Consider the following 25,254-nt stretch of genomic DNA (forward strand, 5'->3'; position numbering starts at 1 on the left):
TGGGAGTTGGTGATGGACAGGGAAGCCTGGTGTGCTGCAGTCCATGGGGTCGCAAAGAGTCAGACACGACTGAGTGACTGAACTGAACTGAATTATAAAAATGAGTTTTCCATGTGGCTGAATATTGCCCAGGTTAGATTAAATTCCTCAATATAGGCTTTCTGGATTTAGGTTGTATAAAATTTTAAGCATTTTAAAAATGTCTCAGATTCACATGTCTATACCAATTCTGATGAACTTTAAAAAAAAATCTTTCTCTGTTAAGTATACAATAGTTTAATATACATTTTTAAAGTTACTTATGCCATTGAGCATCTTTTCATATATTTTTTGGATGTTTGTATTTCTTCCTTTATGAATTGCCTGTTACATTCCTATACACGTTCTTATTATTTCTTAATTTCCAAGTGTTTCTTACCTATTTGTTAACTAAGCTTTGATTAAGCTTTGATTTGGCACATTTGGTACAAATATTTTTTCTGTTAATTTGGATTTTGATTTTATAAATGACTTTTTAAAAATATACATACTTGTTTTTAAATTTTACTTGAAATTATCACTGTTTTATTCATGGCCTTTTCTTATAGGAGAAGGGGAGTAATAGTTAGAAAGGCTTTTCATACTCAGGGATTATATTAACAGAAATACTTTGTCTAATTACCTAAATTTTCTTTAAACTTTCCTCCCCTTTTTTTATATCTTTTTTAGAACACAGAAATCTTTACAATATTTGAAATTTGTTTTGTGTATTGTAATTTTTTCCCATTTGCTAAATTATTAATCCCCACCCAAGAATGAAATATTTCCTATTTCATTCACTGAATTTTTACACAGCTGCACTGTTTCTGGACCTTCTGTTCTTTTGCACTAATGAAGCCATTGGTAACTGCTAGCATCACATGCTTGTAGTTTTTTTAATAAAGATTTAACATCTGATTGTTTAAGGCCCCCTTTGTAACACATATCCTTGATCTTTCTATATCTCCCTTCATTTATCCTCCTCTAACAGCAGTTTTGCATAGCTTTACTTACTTAGTTTACTTGGAGAGGCAGGGTGCTGTGCTAGGTCTTCATTGCTACACAGGCTTTTCTCTAGTTGTGAAGAGTGGGGGCTACTCTCTAGTTTTGGCAGGTGGGCGTCTCATTTCAGCGGCTTCTCTTGTTGTGGGGCACAGGCTCTAGGGCGCTCTAGGAGTTGCAGCTCCCAGGCTCTAGAGCACAGGCTCAACAGTTATGGTGCACAGGCTTTGTTGCTCAATGTACAGCATGTGGGATGTGCCCAGATCAGGAATCAAACCCGTGTCTCCTGCATTGGCAGACAGACTCTTCACCACTGAGCCACCAGGGAAGCCCTGCATAGCTTTATTAAAAAGAATTTTGTGCTGTGCCTCATTTACCACCTCCTCTCGGAGAAGGCAATGGCAACCCACTCCAGTACTCTTGCCTGGAAAATCCCATGGACGGAGGAGGCTGGTGGGCTGCAGTCCATGGGGTCGCTAAGAGTTGGACACAACTGAGCGACTTCACTTTCACTCTTCACTTTCATGCATTGGAGAAGGCAATGGCACCCCACTCCAGTACTCTTGCCTGGAAAATCCCATGGACGGAGGAGCCTGGTAGGCTGCAGTCCATGGGGTCGCAAAGAGTCAGACACGACTGAGCGACTTCGCTTTCACTTTTCACTTTCATGCTTGGAGAAGGAAAAGGCAACCCACTCCAGTGTTCTTGCCTGGAGAATCCCAGGGACGGGGGAGCCTGGTGTGCTGCTGTCTATGGGGTCGCACAGAGTTGGACACGGCTGAAATGACTTAGCAGCAGCAGCAGCAGCAGCTCTAATAAAAGCACTGCACATGGGATTTTGGATCGATGTCTAGTATATTTATAGATTAAATTGGGGAGCATTTACATTTTTACAGTGTTGATTCTTTCTCTTCACTCATTCCTTCGGCAGTATTTCCTGCAATTACTATAGGCCAGGCGCTATGCTAGATATGTTTTAGATTTTGTTGATATTGTTAATGATGTTTAAAAATAATTTTTAGAAGAGTTCTTCCTACCTGAATTTAGGAATGCCGTGGATTTTTTCATTTTGTGGTTGATCACCACCATGAATTCTTTACCTTTTTCTAGTCATTGTTCGGTTGATCCTCTTAACTTTGCCACATAGACTATTTTTAACCTGCAAATAATGATAATTTCATTTCCTTCTTTCCAGCCCTTATGTATTTCTTTTAACTTGTCTTATTGCATTGGTTAGAACTCTAGACCAAAGTTAAATAATAGTGCCATTAAGGCCACCACTGACCCATTCCAAGTTTTCTTTCCTTGTTTTTGTCATGTTTCTAATTAATTTCCCCTGTGTTGTATTAATCATATGTTTATTTCTATTTTTAGTTGTTAATACCACTAATAACTTTAGTTATTAATACTATTAGCTGTATTATTAGATCTTCTAACATCAAAGTACTTTTAAATTGCTCAGATAAATCCTGCCTGGTGATGGCATGCTGTCATTTTTAATGTAATTCTGAGTTTGCTTTGCTAATATTTTTTAAAGGCTTTACATTTATAATCCTTGGGGTAGATTGGCAAGTGCTTATTTTTTTTCTCTTATCTCCTGTCAGTGTTCGTTACCAGTGTTGTGTTAGCTTAAAGTATGAATTAGGCTTTCATCCTTTTCTGTGCTTTGGAAAGCTTCTGTTAAATTCTCATAACAGAACTTTTTTTCCTGAAAATAATAGTTTTCTTATAAAATATTAAGAAATCCTGCTACTTAGAGATAACCACCCTTGATGTTTTGATGTCTTTAGTTCCTGGGTTGTTTTTTCTCTCTGTGAGTGACATTGCATTTTATGACTTGATTTCTTTTTCTTGTAATAAATTACGATGGATATCTTTCTATGTTAACAAATTTAGATGTCATTCATACTTTTTAATGACCACATACTTTTTCATCTGTTAAATGCTTTTGATCTTTAATTTTTTAGACTCTTAGACCTGGTGTGTGTGTGTGTGTGTGTGTGTGTGTGTGTGTTCACTGTTCTTTTGTTTGTCTGTTTTGCTCTTTATTTCTTGAATGAGGAAAGATCTGCCTTCCTTGGCGTTTCCCCATAGACGTTGTGGGTGGTTTTTCCGTGGTTCCCAGAGGTATTAGAACAGTTACGGGTAGGTTTTTCTTGGCTGCTGACACCTTTGAGGGTTGCTTGATGTATGTCGTGCTTCGCCAGCCTCTGCTGTTCCGCTGTGTTTTCCTTGTGTGACCCCCACTAATCTAAGGAGAGAGCCCCTGCTTCACTGCAGTTGTATAATTGTTCCTTTTAACAAGGTAGCAAATGAAACTTGGGACAGTCTTGTCTTTCTAAACATACCTCCAATTATATCCGTGGTTGACTATGTTTACTTTACAGGGTTGATTTTATTTTTCATATTTTTAAATTGCTGAGAGGTGTTCTCTCCCCCTCTCCAGCATCCTTTAAGGCAGCACTTAGAGTCACAAACAAAACTTGACTCTGGGTTTGTAAATTGGAGAAAATTCACACACTCCTAGAAAAGAGAGTCATATGTGGTTAACATTCCTCTTGTAAAGAAAGGCCACGCTGCTATAAAACTTTGAATGGGTTGTAAGGATACCAGTGTGTTTAGGGAAGACTGTCCAGGATGGCCATGGGACTTGACATCTTGCTCTTTGCAGTGTGGGTGAGGGAACTGTGGGGTTTTTGCTGGTGAACAAAGATGGGGTACATGCAATTTCCCGTGTGGCTCCTGGTAGACAAATAGGATCAGAAGGTAGATGTTCAAGGGCCAGAATTCAGCTGATTGTGAGAGTAAAGTCAGAGTTCATAAATGGACCGACTTACCACCTGGTCAGGTCATAGGATTGGGTATAAGTGTTAGATGGGTGGCTGGCCCAGGCAACCATTAAGATTCCATACAATCTTGAGGTTATCATTGGGAGGCTTGATGTCTCTTCCAGCCTTCCCCTGATGGAATCAGTTTGTAAAGCAGCATTTACATGATATTTTTAGGAGATTCCACACCTCTGGACTAGCATACTTAGGCTGTGTTCTTTTCTTTTCAGCTTACCGTGACAATCAGAGCTTTGTTGCAGAAACTGAAGGAAAAGATCGCCCTTTTGAAGGACTTATTGCTAAGAGCTGTGGCAACACATCAGATGTATCCATGTAAACATTTCCACCTCTTGCTAGAGTGGGAGGACAAGCAGTCTTATTTTAAGAAAGGAAGGAATCTGGGCCACCCAGATTTTTTCCACAGCTTGAGGAAGACCTGGTTTCCAAAATATTGCCTATAATCTCGATTTCTATTTTAAGGGTCCGTTATATGTTTTACAGTGAATATGCTGGCGAAGCAAGACGCACAGCAAGAACTTACTTAGTTGGGTGTAACCTTGACTGTGAAGGCAGCTCATGTTTTCTGTTAGCGCTGTGTTTACACCGAGCCCCGCGTTGCTACCTGTCTAGACTGTGGTGAAAGTAGTCCAGCAGCAGAACTTCGATGATGCTCTTGATCCATGATTCTGCTCAGTGCAGTTCCCAGAGTTTTGAACAATTCCTTTTCTTTTCCGAGAGACCCGTACCAGTAGAAACTGTACTTTTTCCCCTCCCCGATTATGTAGGTTATTGAGATGTGACTTCTTCACCTTATGGTTCTAGAAGCGACAGTTCCCCTGGTTTGGGAGGTTTTTTAGGTGGGGGTATAAAAGCATCTGCCTCCAATGCGGGAGACCTGGGTTCGATCCCTGAGTCGGGAAGATCCCCTGGAGAAGGAAATGGTAACCCACTCCAGTATTCTTGCCTGGAGAATCCCATGGACGGAGAAGCCTGGTAGGCTACAGTCCATGGGGTTGCAAAGAGTTGGACACGACTGAGCGACTTCACTCACTCACTTCACTCATAGGAGGCACCTGTGTGAAGTCAGTTGTGACATCACCTCTACTTCCTACCAGCGATATCAAGTATTAAAATCTTTTTATTTTTTTAGAAACTCATGATCTGATCAATTTAGGAAAATATATGTGACCTGTTACATAAACTAATCTCTTAAATCTGAGTTTACAACTGACCTCAAACTGGGCCTCTCTTACCATCCCTTTCCTTTATCCATGGTTCATACCAAAGACCCAGACTTTGGTATCTCAGGAAATGGATTGTTACTGCCCAATTTTAAGCATGGTAAAAATGTAGCTTTTTTAGATAAAACAATAGAAGATGTTGTGAAAATGTATTTTTCTCCAAGTATCATCCTTATATGTCACCAGAGAGGTTGGTTTAGATATTTGCATGATTTCTAGTATTCAGTTATTTACCCAGTAAGTTTTCAAGTAAAAGTTTAATTTCAGTGAACAATTGAGGCCTTATTTTTAACACAATTAGGGCATTCTGATATGTTCAGTTTGTAACTTTACCCTCCGTCTGGTATGGTTTGTTACTGCCCAATTAGTTTATTATGTAAGGAATTTTTATTTTATCAAAATCCACAAGTTTTAATATATTGACCTCAAGTTAGCAGAGCTGTTTGCTCTACCAAGTGCTTGGAAGTCTGCACATGGGCTCGAGGTGTGCAAACTCATTTTAGTATTACCTAAATTGTATATTAGAAACATAGCTAAATATTGTTTCCTGATTTAATATTAATAACTGTATTTGCTAATAGGTAACTGATTATTACTCATCTTATAATGTATGCGTGTGTGCTAAGTCGCTTCAGTTGTGTCCAAATGTGTGCAACCCTGTGAACTGTAGCCCATCAGGCTCCTCTGTCTATGGGAATTCTCTAGGCAAGAATACTGGAGTGGGTTGCCATGCTCTCCTCCAGGGGATCTTCTAACTCAGGGATCAAACCTGTGTCTCTGATGTCTCCTGGATTGCAGGTAGATTATTTACCGCTAGTGCCACCTGGGAAACCCCCAGACATAGCACATCTTATAATATTTATGTGCTAAACCTATGGTGCAAGAAGATATAAATTAATAACTTTTACTTCTATTAATAATTTCTGCTAGTTATTAATTATAAAGCATACCAAGCATGGTGCAGTAATAATTGACTTTGTTCTTCTAAATGCTTGCAGTCTAACCACATTTTGAAATCTTGTGGCGTCTGGTTTCGTGGCGATCTCAGAATTTGCTGAATTAAGCACCAGACATTTAAAAACACCAAACTGAGTTATTAAATATATTATGAAAGTATTTAAGGACCATCATATGAATAATTTAGACTTTCCTAGGAGAAATCAAGCACTCAACTGGAATATAACAATTTTCTTGAAGATTCTGTTTTGTTTTTAAATAAAATAATAGGGCCTCTTTCTACTGGAACGGCAACCAAAGCTAGGGATGGAATTTAGAGAATCGCCCTATGGGAAAGTGAAAGTGTTAGTCACTCAGTCCTGTCCCGCTCTTAGCGACCCCATGGACTGTAGTCCGCCAGGCTAATCTGCCCATGGAGTTCTCCAGGAAAGAAGACTAGAGTCGGTTGCTGTTTCCTTGTCCAGGGGACCTTTCCAACCCGCGTCTCCTGCACTGCAGGCAGAGTCTTTACTATCTGAGCCACCAGGGGGCGCTCATTAACCTCTGGATTTTTCAGGGAGACCGTTTCTTAGAACGGGAAGGAGGTAGCTTCTGTATTACTCAGGCCTCTAATTAGTCTTGTTTCTTACATCTTCCCTCTCCCTGACCTTCCTCTTCCCAAACATTTAAGATAATTCTATGGCAGTTATCTGAGATAATTCTAGGGCAGTTATCATCCAGATTTCAGATGTATCATATAGCAACTTGTCAGGCCTGGTAGCCTCGTATTATTAGACTGTTTGGGTGGGTTCTTTCCCTTCTTTACAAAAAAGGTACTGAGGCCAAGGCCAGCTTGTGCCTCAAGTCACTAATGTAAATTAATAACTTTTACTTTCAGCATTCCAGCAGAGGAATTTTCTTCACACCCAGGAGAAGAATCTTTAAGTGCTTAAGTAACTTGCCTAAGTCCCCGCCGCTGAGAAATGGAAAGCCAAGATTCCAATGCAGGGCTGTCTGGACCCAAAGCCAGTTGTTTAAAAGCTGAATTCTACTTTAGTGATAGAATACAGTCCACCGTCACATGACCTGCCTTCAGCGAGAATTCTCTATTACTTGGCGTGTTGCTGTAATGCCAAGACAAATCTTGTTTATAATGCAAATCCTCAAGACCCTTCTTAATCATCAGAAAGATTAAACAGTCTTCACTGTGGTTTATTAGGTATACTTTATGATGTTGTAATTCTTAGAAAAATGTGTGTCCATAAATCGCCAAGAGAGTGACTTTTTAATCCTTTTTCTTGAGGCATAATTAATGTGGGGTGACTTTTTTAATGTGAATATTTGGAAACCACATTTCCTTACTGTGTCGGGCAGTCGAGAGTTTCTGGTACCTGACTTAAGAAATTTATGCCTCTCTGCATTCGTGAAGTTTTCCAAGGAACACTAGGAGTTGCCAGAAAGATAAGTCCTATGAAAATGCCTTCCAAACAATTAAATTCTGGGATGTTAGGCATAAGATGTTACTGCTCTTTCCTGAAAAAGTATTTTTCTCTGGCAAGAATAAATGTGAAATTAAAATGAAAGTGGCGTGCTTTCGAATCGGTTAGCTTGCAATTCATAATCCAAAGTCCTGCAGCCAGAGAGTTGAAAATTGCTGAAAAGCATTAACTTCTATTCACAGTGCTTCTTGAAGATGGTGATTATAATGGTCTCACCAGTTGAGAAAAGCTATGTGCAACAGGAGGTCGCATAGGAAATTTCAGGTAGCACTAAGGTTATTCTTAGAATTAGTTTTACATGAAGCTTGTCTTTTTGTTGGGTTTTTCAAAGGCAGCACTTTTAGTACTTTGAAAAGAATTTTTGAAAATCACTTTACAAAGGACTTCAGTATCAAAAGCTATTTTGGTCTCTTGTGAGAAGTCCTAGAGAACTAATTTTTAAGAATCGATAAATAAGGGGACTTTCCTGGCAGTCCAGTGGTAAAGATTTTGTCTTCTAATAGTGGGGATGCAGGTTCAAACCCTAAGATCCCACATGCCTTGCAAGCCTTGCAAGCTTTGCATGCCTTGCAGCCAATAAAAGCAAAAAAAAAAAAAGATGGTCCACATAGAAAAAATAATCTTAAAAAAAAAAAGGATACATAACCCTGTTCCACTTTGTTTTTTGGGGGAAGAAAGATGAGTAGATAGGTAGCTGGCTGGAGAGATGCCCCGTGTAACAAACCTGGATACATGGATACATGTATGTGTGGAGGAGCTCAGTGGATAGGTGTTAAGAATAGCCCCTGGGTGCCCCAGTAGTGGGGACGTGGTTCTAAAACACTGCACCTGGCCATGACAGTTTTCACTGGTGTCTGCTATTGTGAGAAAACTAAGGACAAGGTCATTTTTATTTCAGTAGGAATTTTCTGATTTATAGTCTGTTACATGGTTCTCTCTGGTTTCGAGTGTTAACATCTTGCTTTTTCGCCATGGTAGTGAAAGCAGATGAGAGTTTTGTCTGTTGTGGTTTTTGGAATGTCCACATAGACGGCAACGTCTATATAAATCCCCCCTCCCCACACCCACAGTTTGTTTGGAAATACTTCTGCTCCACGAAACCCCTAAGTCTGGGCACTGTTGGAACGCTGCGAACCACACTGGCTTGGTGGCAGACAACTGAGATAGAAGACCAGCTCCACCACTGCCTCAAGGCCGGAGAGCAACGTGGCCTTTCTTGGCCTCAGTTTTATCTACAGAGTAGGAATAATCAGACTTGCTTTGCAGGCTGTTGTGAAAGTTGAAGAAAATGCTATATTTAAAGCATCTCACAGGACAAGTTCCCCCATAATCATTGGTGTTGAATAAAAGTTTTCAACTCTTCGAGGGCAAGTTACTTAACTTTGTTGTGCCTTGTTTTCTTAATTTGTGAGAAAAGGATAAAGTACATCCAGCTTATAGCATTGTTGGGAGGATTAAATTATATGCATAGAAGGTGCTTTGCATAAAGCAAGCCCTCCTTGAGGATTACCTGCTGCTTACCATTTTATCACTGTTAAAATTACAGCTAATGTAGAGAATTTACAGGTACCCTTTTATGGAGTTTATAACACATAAGGAGGGTACATCCAGGCATGGAGATAATGATAGTATTAAAATACTACTTGCAAAATGGGATCAGTGCTTTGAGGAAGGTTGGCACCTGGGCTGGTCTGTAATAGACATTCAGTAGAGTTTGTTAACTTTGGAGGATCTTCCTGTCCCAGGGATTGAACTCAGGTCTCCTGCATTACAGGCAGATTCCTTACCATCTGACCCACCAGGGACTCCCCCTAAAAGCAAATAATAAATAAAAATGAAAGAGTTGAAGTGCTATGTGAGCCAGAAAAATCTTCTGGCCTCTGGGACTTTAAACTGTCTCTGTGCAATTCTTCTTGTGGTTCTGGAAGTAATTATCCTTCTCCAAAGCAATTAATTTGCACGGAAGACTTTCTTAAATTTTTATGCTTTCTACCAATAAGGAGAAACTCCAGGAGCTGGAAGTGGGGCAGGGAATGGGGTGTTCCCTGGGTCCAGCCCCATCTTCACCCCTCTCCATCCTAGGTTGGAAGTGCTTCCCAGGTTATAGCAGAGAAGCTGGGCTCTGAAGCACAGTGATGCAAAATCAGGGTCTAGTTTCATTTGCAACCTTGCATGAACTGGTTATAATTACATGTAAATTCAGTCTGGCCAACGACAGAGTACTGTGGTGGTTAGATCTTCCGTTTCCTTGTCTGTTCTCTGGTCTTCCTCCTTGATTATTCACCAGGTTGATGGAAGAGAAGGTCCCAGCACTGGTTCATGACCATCTGCCCTGTTTTCTGCTTGTCCTTCCTTACCCTGTACCCGTGCCCCCCAGCTACCATGAGCCCACCTCCATGGAGAGTCATTACCTTCTAGGTGGTTCTCTGACCTCTCGTTAGCAGTAACTTCTATTATAGTAAGTGTGCCATGCAGAAGGGCTATGTATCTTTTTATTCTCTTCAGCTCCCTCTATCCCCCATTTCCTTATGCTCTGTTCACTCAATAGATTAAAATAAAAACAAAACCAGGAGGTAGAGTGAGTGTTCCTGATTGGTTAGTTTTCCAGGTGTTCCAGATTTACAGGGGATCTCTGGAATATTCTGAATTAATATTATCAGTATTGTTATTAACAGGATGCTAAGAAGTGGCAAAGTTAAGTGAGCAGTACTGGGGGCCTCAGGGTAGAGAAGCCGCATGCGAGGTGGTGAGAAAGAGCTGGGCTCTCACCCACTGTTGCCATGGTTTCCGGTCGGGTGAACAGGAGATTCGACTTACCTGTCCCAGCATCAACTGTCTGTGATTCTGTTCTCCAGTTACCCCTCCTCTTCAAAACATAATCACCAAGTTTTACTGCTCTTAAAATTGATGTCCTTTGTTGGTTAATTAATAGTTTAAATTCAGTGTCTGCTAAATTTTAAAACTTGCCTTTACTTTTTCTATAAAAGGTACTTTCCACCTGTCAATTTCCTTTTTTTCCAATATCATTTGGCTCTGTTGGATCTTAGTTGTGGTCCATGGGCTCAGCACACAGGCTTCGGTAGTTTCAGCATGTGGGATCTTAATTCCCCAACCAGGGCTCAAACCTGAATCCCCTGCATTGCGAGGCAGATTCTCAGCCACAGGAATCACGAGGGAAGTCCCTCTACCCATACATTTTCTGTTGTTAATTGTTTACTCTTCTCTCACTTCCACATCCCCATCCTGTTCTAGCTCATTCTTCCACAGTTAACAGTGTTGGTGGTAGGTTCCTGTTATCACAGACTTTTCTAGGCATGAACAGATATGTGTACATGTAAGTATAAAATGCTTTTGACTACAGAAGGATCATATGTTTCATTCTGAAACTTTTTGTTAGCATTTAATAGAGTCAAACAGTCCAAAACAATACCCAGTAGATAGGAAGTCTCCCTTACACCCTGAGTCCCCGGTTCCCTTTCCTTAGAGGCAATTGTTTCTATATCCTTTGAGAAATTTTCTGTGTGTATACCAACATGTGTTTTTAATGCATGCAGTGGGAGCATACTATTCACTATTTAGCTCTTTGCTGTTTTTTGTTTTTGTCTAACACTTTATTTTGGAGATTGTTCCATATCAAATAATTTATGTAGCACTTAGTAAGTGCTCATAAATGTTAATTTTCATTATCATCAACACATACAGGGCTTTCCTATTCTCTCTGTCTTTGGGGAAGGAGGCTACAAAACATGCCATTGCCGAGGTGTGCTATTTCCTTATTAACAAACCTTAGAATGTTTCCAGTATTTGGCTGTTATAAATAATGCTGCATTGAACATCTTTTTTTTTTTTTTTGGCTGCACTAAGTGATGGCTTGTGGGATCTTAGTTCCCCAACCAGGGATTGAATCCAGACCTTGGGCACTGAAAGTGTGGAGTCCTAGCCACTGGACCACTAGGGAATTCCCTGCTCCTACATCTTTGTGTAGTCTTGTGAATGTATCTGTAGGAGAAATTCCTGTTAAAAGAATGTGCCTTTTAAATTCTGTTAGGTATGTAGAAGACAGTCGGGCAACTGGTTGAACCCATCTCCATTCCCACCTAGGATGTCTGAGAGTGCTTGGTTCCTCAGCCCTTTCCAGAGCCTTCTGTCATGGTTTCTTATCTGGCTGGCAAAAATGACAGTATGTTTCGATTTGTATTTCTTTCACTAATGTAAAGCTGCATTTTTTTTCAGTTTATTAGCATAATTCTTGTTTTTTTTTTCCAATGCCCTGTTATATCCTTTGCCGTTTTAAAATTTGCCACTATTAATTTGCCACTTGTACTTTTATTTTGCAGATAGTTACAATTTTTATCCAGATTTATAGTTTCCTTCATGACCTCTGGGTTGACATTCTCAACTAGGAAGATTTTCCTTACTCTAGAGTATTAGAAAGTTCTCCAAAGGCGTTTTCTAATGATACTTCTGTAATTTTATTTCTTATGTTTAAACCCCTGAGCCAGTTAGATCTGTAATCTGCTTAATTGTAATATTGGATTATCATTGAGTTTATGCTCACTTGGAGGATTGGATAACTGAAATCCCAGCAAAACCACAGGTTGCCAGAGTAGGTTGAGCATAGAATGGAAGACAAGGCTAATCAGCACTGTGATATAATTAGTAATTTCCACAATTAAAATTCCTGTTTTGTCCTGTATAATTTATGTCACAGCTTCTGTCCCTTCTCCTCCCCACCCCTCCTTCCGTTCTCAGGGGCCGCTTCTGCTTTATTGACAATTTACCACTGATTTGAAGCACACTGTCTTCATTGTTGATGTTGCACTGATCAGAAGGCTAATATTCGGCCCTTTTATTAGCACAGAGGGAGGACTTGCTCACTGTTTCTTGGTTACAGTTGCTGCTTCACTGTTTCCAAGATGGGCTCTTAGTGCCCGTAGTCAAGTAGGAGATGGAAAAGCCATAGTAGTCATTTTTCTCAGGAAATCGGGCGTTCTGGAATGTTGAGAGAATGTATCCATTATTATTTTATAAATGTCCAGAGTCAATAACACTGCTTAGTTACATTGGTTTAGGGGGGATTTATGATTTTTCTAGCTAATATCTGTTACCGGGGAACATTTTTTTATGGGCTTATTTGCTTTTTTTGCTAGCTATCCAGCTCTTTCTATTCAAAATTATCAACAAAAGTAGATTCACTGGGCCGTGGTTTTCCCACCCAGGGAAAACTACTATATTCTGCCAAGTTCTCAAACTTTTGGGGCCTAAATGCAGGATTTAATATCCCTCTTGAAAGGAGAAGTGTCTATAAATCCATAAATCCAAAGCAGTAGTCCCATTCTTTAACTGGAACTGGGAAAACCATGGCCATGAGTTGTGTTGGGAAAGGTATGAGAGATTACCTGGGGGACATCTGAAGAAACAGATCCAAAACACTGAAGTAACTGGTCAAGACCATGGATAATGATCAAAACAGAACGAGTAGGCTTTTGGACCCCTAGTCTAGCACAGATCATAGATTAACACATTAGAATATGGTTATTTCTTTGTAATTTTGTTTAGAATTATTAAAGATCATGCAAAGTATTTAGTGAGCTGATGGTAACAGCTTTTTTTTAGAGCAAATCTGTATGAAGTAGCACTTTACAACATATATTGTAGATGCATTAACAGGTGTTAATAATATGAAAGAAGGCAACAAAACTTTTTTTTTTTCTTTTTTTCCTTTTTAACAAAGTATCTTAGGTATTAATGTCTAGGAAAAACCCTTGACCACTGTGACCAGCACTCAGAACTTAAGGATTCCCTGAGCCACAGTGTGCTGTAGAGAAGAACATTTCAGGGTTGGCCACTGGGAAGAAAATCGTTTTTACCAACTGTATTTCTCAGTGAATGATCTCACATGGTGGGTCTGGTTCAGTGTTTGTAAGTCCTCTGCCATGGTTCTGTCCAGGTCCTTTACTGGAAGGGTCAGTGAAGGCTGAGATCAGAGCAGGAGAGCGCTGGCTCAGGACTCTTCGGGGTAGGGTTGATTCAAGTCTGTAACAGCCCCCTCTAACTTGGAGAGCTCGGTTAATAACGTAATAGATCAAATGAGGTAATTCACCTACTCTTGGACCTTAACGAGTCGCCTGCAGAACACAGCTCGAAGGAGACCGAAGACAGAACCTCTTGGATGATCTTGTAACTCGAGAGAGACTACTTCTGGCCTCCTTTAAGAACGAGGGTGCAGAACCCGATCTTATCAGGTATGATGCTTTCCTTTACAGGGATTGAGCAGCGGGCGAAACTTACTTGCAGCGATTACAGTTGTTTTCCGAAGGGCTTGATTTCTTCATCTGGTAAAATACATCCTGTCTGCTCATTTGTAGTGTTTGACTGTCATTTTCTGTTCAGCATGGTTTTCATTAAGTTTCTGCGTTTGAGTAAACCAGGCACATTCAGCTGAATCCCATTTTGGAAGATGGTTATTTGGATAGAATACAGACGAAGTCAGAAAATGTCTCTTCATTCCCTGGTTGAACTTTTGCTGTGTTAGCTGCCTTTTAAACTCTGGATGTCATGTTTTTATCTGTGTTGGAGAATGATGTGGTTTTTTTTTAATTGACTTGTAGAAATGTGTCCTAAAGACTGTGTAGTCTATGGCTTACAGGACTAGAGGAGTGGGGGCCCTTGGCTTCTTCTCTGATCTTTGCCAGAGCGTGATTCACACTTGACAGAGTTTGTCGGCTGCTCTGCACCCAACTCCGGTGGAAGACTCAGAGGAGGGGTCCAGCTTTCCGGGTTGAGGTTCATAAAGTATAAACTGTGATATCTTTAGAACTGGCCTCCCCGGCTGCCTCTAGAACCCCCTTCACCACATTAAGGGACCCAGCACAAATGAGATCAGGATGAAACCTGCCTCTCCCCTCCTTCCGCACGAGGGATGGGGTCTTCATTGTGGGGGCGGCAGCTTGTTCCTGGTTAGGAATAATATGGCTTCCCAAGGGCAATGGTTGGTTTTTTTATTTTAATGGGGTGGGGTGGGGCTTGGAGGGCGTGGTCCTAGAGTGGTCGCACGTGACTCTGGTCTGCAGTCAGAGGCTGGAGAATCACTGCCAAAGGGTGACCGGAAGAGGATGGAGCAGCTTCTTGTCCATTCCAGTCTTCTCAGAAGCTTGAGATTCAAGGTTTGTAGAGACGAAGTGATGAAATTCCAGGAAGCTAGAGGAAATCTTAGAGTTGTTTCTTTGACCTAAAGGCCTAAAGTCAGGGAAGGAGGAGTTGGGTGCTGGGCAGGGTTTGTAAACGGACGGGGAGGCCTCCAGTGAACGGGGCTGATCCATCATGGTGCCCGAGCCTTCTCGGGCAGATGTAGGAGTAGAAGTTTGAGGATGAAAGCGGTGATTCAGGGTTGGTGAAAAAGAACCCATGAGCGAGGAGGTCTTGCAAGGTGAGGAGAGAGTACCGTCTGCGGGCGTGGGCCTTTACCTTGAAGTTCAGAAACGAACTCAAAGTATCATGGTGAGGGAGCAAGTTTCCTGGGTGAGGAAGCGCCCAGTAGAGAGAGGTGATGGTGGGAGGAGAAGACATGGAAATCTTCCTCCTCTGTCGTGGAGGTGACTGTGTGGCGAAAGCCTTCCGTGTGTCAGGTTCTGCTTCTCTTCACTGTCATTTAATGATGTCGAGGGGCCAGTTTAGGCCTTAAGTCTGGGGTAGGGGTATGTATGGTTGATTTTTGGTTCCTCTCTCCCTTGTTGACAAAAATAATAAACAGTAATAAGAGTAGAAAAGTTTCATTTGAGCCAAACTGAGGATTAGCCCCCAAGCCATCTTCCCAGGTTACTCTGAGAAACTCTCCAGAGATGCAGGGTTTTTGTTTGTTTTTTTTTAGCACAGTTTTATATCTTACAAGAACAAAGAACACTAAACGAATCAGGGGTACATTTCTTCAAAGTTAAAAAAAAAATAAAAAGACCAGAACATACACAGGGAGTCAGCATGGCCTTGGCACCTGGGAAGGGAGTCGCTTATCCCATCATTGGCATCCCAGGAAGAGGGGCATAGCATCTTTATTTTTAACATGGACATTCTTTACTTCAGGTCAGTGTGCCCTTTTCTGTAATAAATAGAGCAGATGTACAATGGGTGTTAGATCAGCCACAAGCAAGCTGTTTTAGCATAAAATTCAAGTTAACTCATCTTTTTCCTCCCCCGTGAAAATCTGTAGGCCAGAATGACTTCCCTAAATCTCAGTATATAAGAATTTCTTTTATCACTTGTCACCTCCTTCTCTTTTTTCGTTTTTGGTCACTCCTCTTCTCTCCTGTGATAATCTTTCTTTGCTATTTAAAGCACTGTTCGCTCGCGAGTCGGGTCATCTTCACCTGGGTGCTCTTAGAAATGCAGGGTCTCAGACCCCACCTTTGCCCTCCTGAGTGGAATCTGTATTTTAACAAGATCCTCAGTTTGGTTTGAATGCCCCTTCCAGCTCAAATACTGGTTTATATCACTTGTTCTTAATTATGGCACTCAATCATCCACAAGGCTTATAAAAAATTTTTTTTAAAGAAAAAAATAGTGTCCAGACAATATACTTGCAGAGTCTGAATGAGTGAGTAGTCTGGGGGGAGCTCCGGTGGAGGTGAGAACAGTTAGAAACCACTGAAACCATTTCTTTCCCTCCTGGGGTCTGATGAGCACTGGTAGCTAGCAGCTGCTGCGTGTTTTCTCCACGCCAGGCCCTGTGCCAAGCTATAGGTGCCTATGCTTAGGAGATCTTTATAACATCCCACCTTATAGAAGAGAAACTGAGGCTCAGAGGGGTCAAGTAACTTGCACTAGATCCTAAGGCTAATCAGTTTCAGAGTTTGATAGTACGTGTGTGGGTGAGTGAGTGCATGAACACAACACTTAACACTGGTTAAGGTCAAGTAGGTTGCTGGAAGCAGATTGTCTCAGATTTGAGGCCAGAGTTTCCAGTCTTTGATTTCATTCACCTGCCCATACCTGAGTGTTATTTTTGCCTTTTTCCCCTACCCCCTGAATCTCTGGGTCAGGAAGATCCCCTGGAGAAGGAAATGGCACCCCACTCCAGTATTCTTGCATGGAGAATTCCATGGACAGAGGAGCCTGGCAGATTACAGTCCATGGGGATCGCAGAGTAGGACACGACTGAGTGACCAACACCCCTGAATCCCCACTTTCTTCCCCAGCTTCCCATGCCTGAATAACTTTTTTGCTTGGATCTGTCCTTCTGAGGGTCTGAATTCAGTTGTAAAGGTGACCAGTTTGGGTCCCTGGTTCAACCTTGCTCTCCTGCTTCCTGGCTGTCCAGTCATTTTTGAGACCTCATCAGGGACCTTTCAGCTCTGTCCCTGGAGACACCTCATTGTCCCCCCTGCTCTGATGTCCCCAGTGACTCACAGAGGTTTCTTCAGTCCTCCTGTAGGTCAGTTCCTAGTTCTGGGCTCCTCCAGCATCTTTGGTTGCTTCTCTAATCTCTGGATTCCTCCAGCATTTTTGATGGCTTCTGCCATTCTTGATATCAACGTGGGTTGCCTTGTCACCAGGGGATAGGGAGGTGGGGGGCTCATGTCTTTCCTTTAGGTCACGACTCACAGACAGCAGAAAGCCTCATCCGAACTTGAAAATGTTCTGGACCTACTCTCTCTGGCACCTTTTGTCATTTGTGCTAGACTGTCACCAAGCATGTACTGTTGGAGAACTGGCGGTGATCTGCTCATTGGGCGTTCAGAGCCCCATCGTAACTGGCGGCAACATTGCCAGAGTTGACCCAGCCAGGACTCCCTGAGAACTGGTTGAGCCTCTCTGTCCTCCTGGGCTCTTCCATCTTCCTCTCCTGCTTCCTTAGTGTCCTTCTCCTCCCTCACCCCAGACCTTTGCGCTCTGTCTTTCTCTTCCCCATCCTTCATTTCCTGGGGTCCTTCTCCCCTCCCTCTCCTCCCCTTTGCTCTTCCTCCTCATATGTGGCCTTATTAAGGAGAGGAGAGTATTGTCAAACTTCAGTTCAGATTAGCATTTCCCTTAAACAGACACGAATGTAACAATCCCATAATTGAATGTGTAGCTGTCATGTGACAGAATCTGAGTTTTTACCTTACGGATTACTGATCATTATTCTCACACAGTAAGCCTTGATGTGAGACTCAGGTCTAAATAAGCAATGGTTGACTAATTGAGGGTATTTGGAAACTTGTTAAAGAAGTCTCTGTGTAACAATGTCTCGTAGAAGATAAGCCCTAACTTTATAAAGGGGTGACACAGCTTCTGATTGAAAACCCAACTGCCCTTTCTATTCGAGAGCATCGCTAAGTCTCACAATTAGTTAAGTCTTTGTAAAGAGAGAGGAAAAAAGAAAAATCATTGCATACTCCACTGCTCCCTGACCATCTCAAAGATTATGTGATTAACTAGGCTGTAGTGGGTGGCTAATTGGCTAAGCTTTAATCTTCACACCACCAACTATATGGAGGATTATAGGAAATAGGAAGTTATTTAGAAGTTGAGATGGTAGTTATGGATCAGGACTGCTATATTAACAAGCAGACCAACTGTTAAAATCAAAGAATAGAAGATGATAATGAAATATTCACATTTTCTTAGAGTGTAAGCTTTACATTTAATTTCATATATTTACTTTTTCTTGGGGCTGCTTTTTTAAAATAAAGTATGATCCTTCGAATTTATATTTCATAGCACTATATTGGCAGCCAAGGAAGACAGAGGGAAAATTGACTTTAAATATTCCATTAAAAGTGCTCCCCCTCTACCATTTTAGATCATTGCATGTTTTCTTTCGATTTAAAACTTGGTTTATAAGAAGGATGATTTCTACTTGATAGTATTGAGATTTCCTAAAAACTATTAATTTATACTCTCTATTGCTTGAAGTTATGAACAAATGACCAGCCTACTCTTCCAGAAGTAGGAAATGGCTGAGGAATAAACAACTGCATCATTACCTGCGAGACAATGGATAAGCCATAATTATTTATCTCTTTTACTTATGTCCCAGAAATACACTAACTTCCTAGGTCATCTGACATGTAAAGGATGTGCTGAAATCAGTAAAGATATGCTTTTCTCTGTATTTCAGAGAACCCAAGGATAGTTGAACCAGTTTAGTTCAGTCGCTTGGTCGTGTCCGACTCTTTGCAACCCCATGAATCGCAGCACGCCAGGCCTCCCTGTCCATCACCAACTCCCGGAGTTCATTCAGACTCACGTCCATCGAGTCGGTGATGCCATCCAGCCATCTCATCCTCTGTCGTCCCCTTTTTCTCCTGCCCCCAATCCCTCCTAGGATCCGGGTCTTTTCCAATGAGTCAACTCTTTGCATGAGGTGGCCAAAGTACTGGAGTTTCAGCTTTAGCATCAGTCCTTCCAAAGAACACCCAGGACTGATCTCCTTCAGAATGGACTGGTTGGATCTCCTTGCAGTCCAGGAGACTCTCAAGAGTCTTCTCCAACACCACAGTTCAAAAGCATCAATTCTTCGGTGCTCAGCCTTCTTCACAGTCCAACTCTCACATCCATGCATGACCACTGGAAAAACCATAGCCTTGACTAGACAGACCTTTGTTGGCAAAGTAACGTCTCTGCTTTTCAATATGCTATCTAGGTTGGTCATAACTTTTCTTCCAAGGAGTAAGCGTCTTTTAATTTCATGGCTGCAATCACAATCTTCAGTGATTTTGGAGCCCAAAAAAATAAAGTCTGACACTGTTTCCCCATCTATTTCCCATGAAGTGATGGGACCAGATGCCATGATCTTCGTTTTCTGAATGTTGAACTTTAAACCAACTTTTTCACTCTCCTCTCTCACTTTCATCAAGAGGCTTTTTAGTTCCTGTTCACTTTCTGCCATTAGGGTGGTGTCATCTGCATATCTGAGGTTATTGATATTTCTCCTGGCAATCTTGATTCCAGCTTGTGCTTCATCCAGTCCAGCGTTTCTTATGATGTACTCTGCATATAAGTTAAATAAGCAGGGTGACTATATACAGCTTTGACATGCTCCTTTTCCTATTTGGAACCAGTCTGTTGTTCCATGTCCAGTTCTAACTGTTGCTTCCTGACCTGCATATAGGCTTCTCAAGAGGCAGATCAGGTGGTCTGGCATTCCCATCTCTTGCAGAATTTTCCACAGTTTATTGTGATCCACACAGTCAAAGGCTTTGGCATAGTCAATAAAGCAGAAATAGATGTTTTTCTGGAACTCTCTTGCTTTTTTGATGATCCAGCGGATGTTGGCAATTCGATCTCTGGTTCCTCTGCCTTTTCTAAATCCAGCTTGAACATCGGGAAGTTCACGGTTCACATATTGCTGAAGCCTGGCTTGGAGAATTTTGAGCATTACTTTACTAGTGTGTGAGATGAGTGCAATTGTGCGGTAGTTTGTGCATTCTTTGGCATTGCCTTTCTTTGGGATTGGAATGAAAACTGACCTTTTCCAGTCCGGTGGCCACTGCTGAGTTTTCCAAATTTGCTGGCATATTGAGAGCAGCACTTTCACAGCATCATCTTCCAGGATTTGAAATAGCTCAGCTGGAATTCCATCACCTCCACTAGCTTTGTTCATAGTGATGCTTTCTAAGGCCCACTTGACTTCACATTCCAGGATGTCTGGCTCTAGGTGAGTGATCATACCATCGTGATTATCTTGGTCATGAAGATCTTTTTTGTACAGTTCTTCTGTGTATTCTTGCCACCTCTTCTTAATATCTTCTGCTTCTGTTAGGGCCCTACCATTTCTGTCCTTTATCGAGCCCATCTTTGCATGAAATGTTCCCTTCTTAGCTCTAATTTTCTTGAAGAGATCTCTAGTCTTCCCCATTCTGTTGTTTTCCTGTATTCTTTGCATTGATCACTGAGGAAAGCTTTCTTATCTCTTCTTGCTATTCTTTGGAACTCTGCATTCAGATGCTTTCCTTTTTTCCTTTGCTTTTCGCTTCTCTTCTTTTCACAGCTATTTGTAAGGCCTCCCCAGACAGCCATTTTGCTTTTTTGCATTTCTTATCCATGGGGGTGGTCTTGATCCTTGTCTCCTGTACAGTGTCATGAACCTCAGTCCATAGTTCATCAGGCACTCTATCAGATCTAGTCCCTTAAATCTATTTCTCACTTCCACTGTATAATCATAAGGGATTTGATTTAGGTCATATGTGAATGATCTAGTGGTTTTCCCTACTTTCTTCAATTTAAGTCTGAATTTGGCAATAAGGAGCTCATGCTCTGAGCCACAGTCAGCTCCTGGTCTTGTTTTTGCTGACTGTATAGAGCTTCTCCATCTTTGGCTGCAAATAATATAATCAGTCTTTGGTGTTAACCATCTGGTGATGTCCATGTGTAAAGTCTTCTCTTGTGTTGTTGGAAGAGGGTGTTTGATGTGACCAATGCGTTCCCTTGGCAAAACTCTATTAGCCTTTGCCCTGCTTCATTCCGTACTCCAAGGCCAAATTTGCCTGTTACTCCAGGTATGTCTTGACTTCCTACTTTTGCATTCTAGTCCCCTATAATGAAAAGGACATCTTTTGGGGGTGTTAGTTCTAAAAGGTCTTGTAGGTCTTCATAGAACCATTCAATTTCAGCTTCTTCAGCGTTAGTGGTCGGGGCATAGACTTGGATTACTGTGATATTGAATGGTTTGCCTTGGAAATGAACAGAGATGATTCTGTCGTTTTTGAGGTTGCATCCAAGGACTGCATTTTGGCCTCTTTTGTTGACCATGATGGCTACTCCATTTCTTCTAAGGGATTCCTGCCCGTGGTAGTAGATATAATGGTCATCTGAGTTAAATTCACCCATTCCAGTCCATTTTAGTTTGCTGATTCCTAAAATGTCGATGTTCACTCTTGCCATCTCCTGTTTGACCACTTCCAGTTTGCCTTGATTCATGGACCTAACATTCCAGGTTCTTATGTAATATTGCTCTTTACAGCATCGGACCTTGCGTCTATCACCAGTCACATCCACAGCTGGGTATTGTTTTTGCTTTGGCTCCATCCATTCATTATTTCTGGAGTTATTTCTCCACTGATCTCCAGTAGCATATTGGGCACCTACTGACCTGGGGAGTTCCTCTTTCAGTATCCTGTCTTTTTGGCTTTTGATACTGTTGACGGGGTTCTCAAGGGAAGAATACTGAAGTGGTTTGCCATTCCCTCCTCCAGTGGACCACATTCTGTCCAAGTTGAACCAAGGTGGTATCAAATGCAGTCAAGAATATTAAATATTTCCAGTAACTTAATGAAAAAAAACTTAGAGTAAGAAAGTGTGGTAAATAGAAAAATTTTGAGTGCCTACAACGTGCCAAGCACTGGTAAAGGGAGTGTGGTGGCATAAAGCTCCAAACAACAAAAAATATCTAGTTTTTGCCTTTGAGCTCTCTACAGTTAAGTGAGAGAGACAGACGTGAATTACAGATTCATTCAAATAAGTAAAATAAGTTCAGAAAAATATATTGTGCTTTGAGGGAGTATTAGTGCGGAAATGATTTAGGTAGGAAAGTCATGTGGTTTAATATTTATTTTGCAAATGCATATTTTGTTTCTCCATCTAAATTTTAAATACCTTGAGGATGGGGACTGAAATCTCACACAATGCTTAATAGATACTTGCTCACTTAATGAAAATCTTTGTGTTTCCTGTATCTTTTGTAGATACTTAGCAGATTTTGGTATATAGTAGGCACTCAGCAGATTTCTGTTGATTGAAAGGTTGACTGAGCCAGAATAGAATAGCATGGGTTCTGTAACTAAAAAAATCTGGGACCCTCACAGGATTACCAGATGAAAAAGTTTTTTTGCCTGCCTCATAAAATCTGGTGGTTCTCTGGGACAGCTCCCTTCAAATTGTGATGCAGGTTTTCCCATCTTACAGCTGTGCTGTTTTCACAGAGGACCTCCATTTTCACTGTGAGAGGAGAAGAGCGAAGGTATAGAGGGCTCACACCCCTCTTATATGCTGTCCCCTACGTGTCATCCCATTGGCTGTAACCAGTCACATGGATCTGATCTGCCTGCAAGGGAGGCTGGGAAATGTAGTCTTGTTTAGACTCACAAGAAAATGAAATGGGACTTGAGGCAACACATTGCTTGTCTCTACCTCACTGATTATCTTGGGTGGTTTGCTGAAGAAATAAATAACTTTGGGACATAGTCTGCCTACTTAATTAGCAGAGATTAGAGTCAGAAGTTAATAAAGGCACATGAGTGGGCTGAGAGGGGACCCTGGTAGGGTGTGTTCTCCTTTTGTACAGTCACACTTGCTCTAAAAGGGTTCACTCGGGCAGGGTACAAACACAGGACAGAGAAATTAAGCTCCATTGGGTATGTGCAACGAAACTAGAAGAGGAGGTCGTGTCTGCAGCAGTCAGAGGGGGCGGCCCAAGTAAAGCCTCTGAAGGGTCTGGAGAAGATGGTGCTTATGGTTCTTACCTTCAGCCAAAGGGGTGCCTGATTTTGCTCAGGCACTGATACCCCAATTACGATGCCCTCAGCCATGAGGGGAAAAGGCAATAGAAACCCACTCCAGTACTCTTGCCTGGAAAATCCCATGGGCGGAGGAGCCTGGTAGGCTACAGTCCATGGGGTTGCAAAGAGTTGGAGATGACTGAGCGACTTCACTTTCACTTTTCACTTTCATGCCTTGGAGAAGGAAATGGCAACCCACTCCAGTGTTCTTGCCTGGAGAATCCCAGGGATGGGGGAGCCTGGTGGGCTGCCGTCTATGGGGTTGCACAGAGTCGGACGTGACTGAAGCAACTTAGCAGCAGCAGCAGCCATGAGGAACCGATGATTGTACTCAAAACTGCTTACGTAAGGAAAAGTAGCTCCGTATAGTAAGTTCCAAGTTAGAGAATTGAGGGAGGTGGTTAATTCTACAGCCAGTGGTGATCCAGCGTCTGCTGTGTCTTTGTTGTGTCTATCTTCAGACTGCCTCTTCTTGTGGTTGAGGATGCTTGTAGAAAGTTCCCAGACAGATGGGAGTGGGAGAAGGGGTTCAAGAGGGAGGAGACATATGTATACCTGTGACTGATTCATGTTGATATATGGCAGAAACCAACACAGTATTGTAAAGCAGTTATCCTCCATTTAAAAATAATTTTTTAAAAAAGCTCCCAGACTTCAAACAGCCATAGGAGAGGAAGGAGGGTGTATCTTGCTTAAGTCATATATTCATGTAGCTGAGATGTTTTAAAAGCACTTAACGATGTTCAGTGAGAAGCCTCCCTTCCTCTGTGTCCCACCTGCAAGATAAATATCAGCGTTAATAATCTTTGGTCTATCTTTCCAGGGTTCTCTTAAGTATATGCCAACTGATAAGGATATATTTTCTTATTTCCCCCCATCTTTTACACAAATGGTCGTATACTACACAAATTATCCTACAGTGTTCTTTTATCATCTAAATATACTGGAGATCTTCCCAAACCAACACGAAGTCTTGTCATTGATTTTTGTAGCCTTATAATATTTCATTGTATGTGCTACATAATTTATTGAATTAGTCTATTAATATGTGTGTTGTTTCCACTCTATTACATTGTGTATGTATGTATGTACTTAATACCTGTACTTTTTTTTTTTGTTACATAAATGCAATGGTAAATATCCTTATACATAAAGGGTTTCATAGTGTGAAAGCCTTAATCTCCAGTTAAGTTCTTAGAAGGTCAAAGGGTATTTACATTGATAATTTTTATATGTCTTGGAGCTTTTTTTTTTTTTTTTTTTTACAGACTTCATTTTTTAAAATTATATTTATTTTTGGCTGTGCTGGGTCGTCGTTACCGTGAAGGCTTTCACTAGTTGCAGCGAGTGGGGGCTACTGTCTAGATGCAGCGTGTGGGCTTCTTGTTACAGTGCTCTCTCCAGGTGCAGAGCATGGGCTCAGTAGTTGTTGTGCACATGCCTACTTGCCCTGCAGCATGTGAGATCTTCCCAGACCAAGGATTGAACCTGTGTCCTCTGCTTTGGCAGGTGGATTCTTAACCACTGTACCAGGGAAGTCCTAATGTGGGACTTGTGAAGTAGAATGTTTCAATAGCACTCTTTTTATCTTAAAATTGTCTCAAGCTTGACAGCGTAGTCCTTTGAGATTTTTCAGGTAGGTGTGTACTTGTAAGACTGATTATCACTTGAAGGCATCTCTGTAGTCACTTAGTCCAATTATTTTTTTTTTCTCCGTGGGTTAGGAAAGGAAAACCCCTGTTAGCCAAATAGATAATCCTTCATTACCATTAGCATTGATTTGGATGGTTGATCAAGAGAGTCAACCCAGAGACCCTGAGATCTAAGTAAATCTTAAGACGTTGCAGCCTCACGTTGCTCAAGTCAGTGAAGGTTCCCAGTTACCACCGTGTGGATGTGGTACAGTGTAGTCTGTCCACAATCTGGCAGCAGCAACCTGGTAGTTCCTCTCCTCGGAAAGTCTTGAAAGCCAGACAGCAAAGAAATACCAAGTGAAAACAAATTTAAAATGCTATTTATAAATAGTATTTTAAAAGGCTACAGAGGAGTAAGTCAAATGAAAGAAGTATGAAATCTCTACACTCAAACATTAGAGAAATGAAGGAAAACCATATTCAGCATATTGCTGACTTTCCCTTTTTCTGTTTCTAAACATACTTTCAAGACTGCGCTGTGTTATAAAGCAAGGAGCTGTTTATAACACATGGTAATCATTGGATTGCTTTTCATTTTGTAGTTGAACTTCAATTTCTCACCA

The 25,254-nt window shown here is 41.4% G+C and overlaps 1 protein-coding gene across 16 annotated transcripts in view; it reads left to right on the forward strand.

Moving 5' to 3' along the window:
* Positions 1-25,254, forward strand: part of STX8 (syntaxin 8) — a 209,172-nt gene that overhangs the window by 18,031 nt on the left and 165,887 nt on the right. For all 16 annotated transcript variants that reach the window (XR_008713070.1, XR_008713069.1, XM_055576550.1 and 13 more), the window contains 2 exons: positions 4,079-4,173; positions 13,659-13,769. Coding sequence is in view for 14 of the 16 variants with exons in the window: in XM_055576550.1 (XP_055432525.1) it covers positions 4,079-4,173; positions 13,659-13,769 (206 nt within the window). In the remaining 2 variants the exon portion in view is untranslated. The remainder of the gene's footprint in view (positions 1-4,078; positions 4,174-13,658; positions 13,770-25,254) is intronic.

The sequence above is a fragment of the Bubalus kerabau genome, chromosome 4, assembly GCF_029407905.1.
Source record: "Bubalus kerabau isolate K-KA32 ecotype Philippines breed swamp buffalo chromosome 4, PCC_UOA_SB_1v2, whole genome shotgun sequence".
NCBI classification, from domain to species: domain Eukaryota; kingdom Metazoa; phylum Chordata; class Mammalia; order Artiodactyla; family Bovidae; genus Bubalus; species Bubalus kerabau.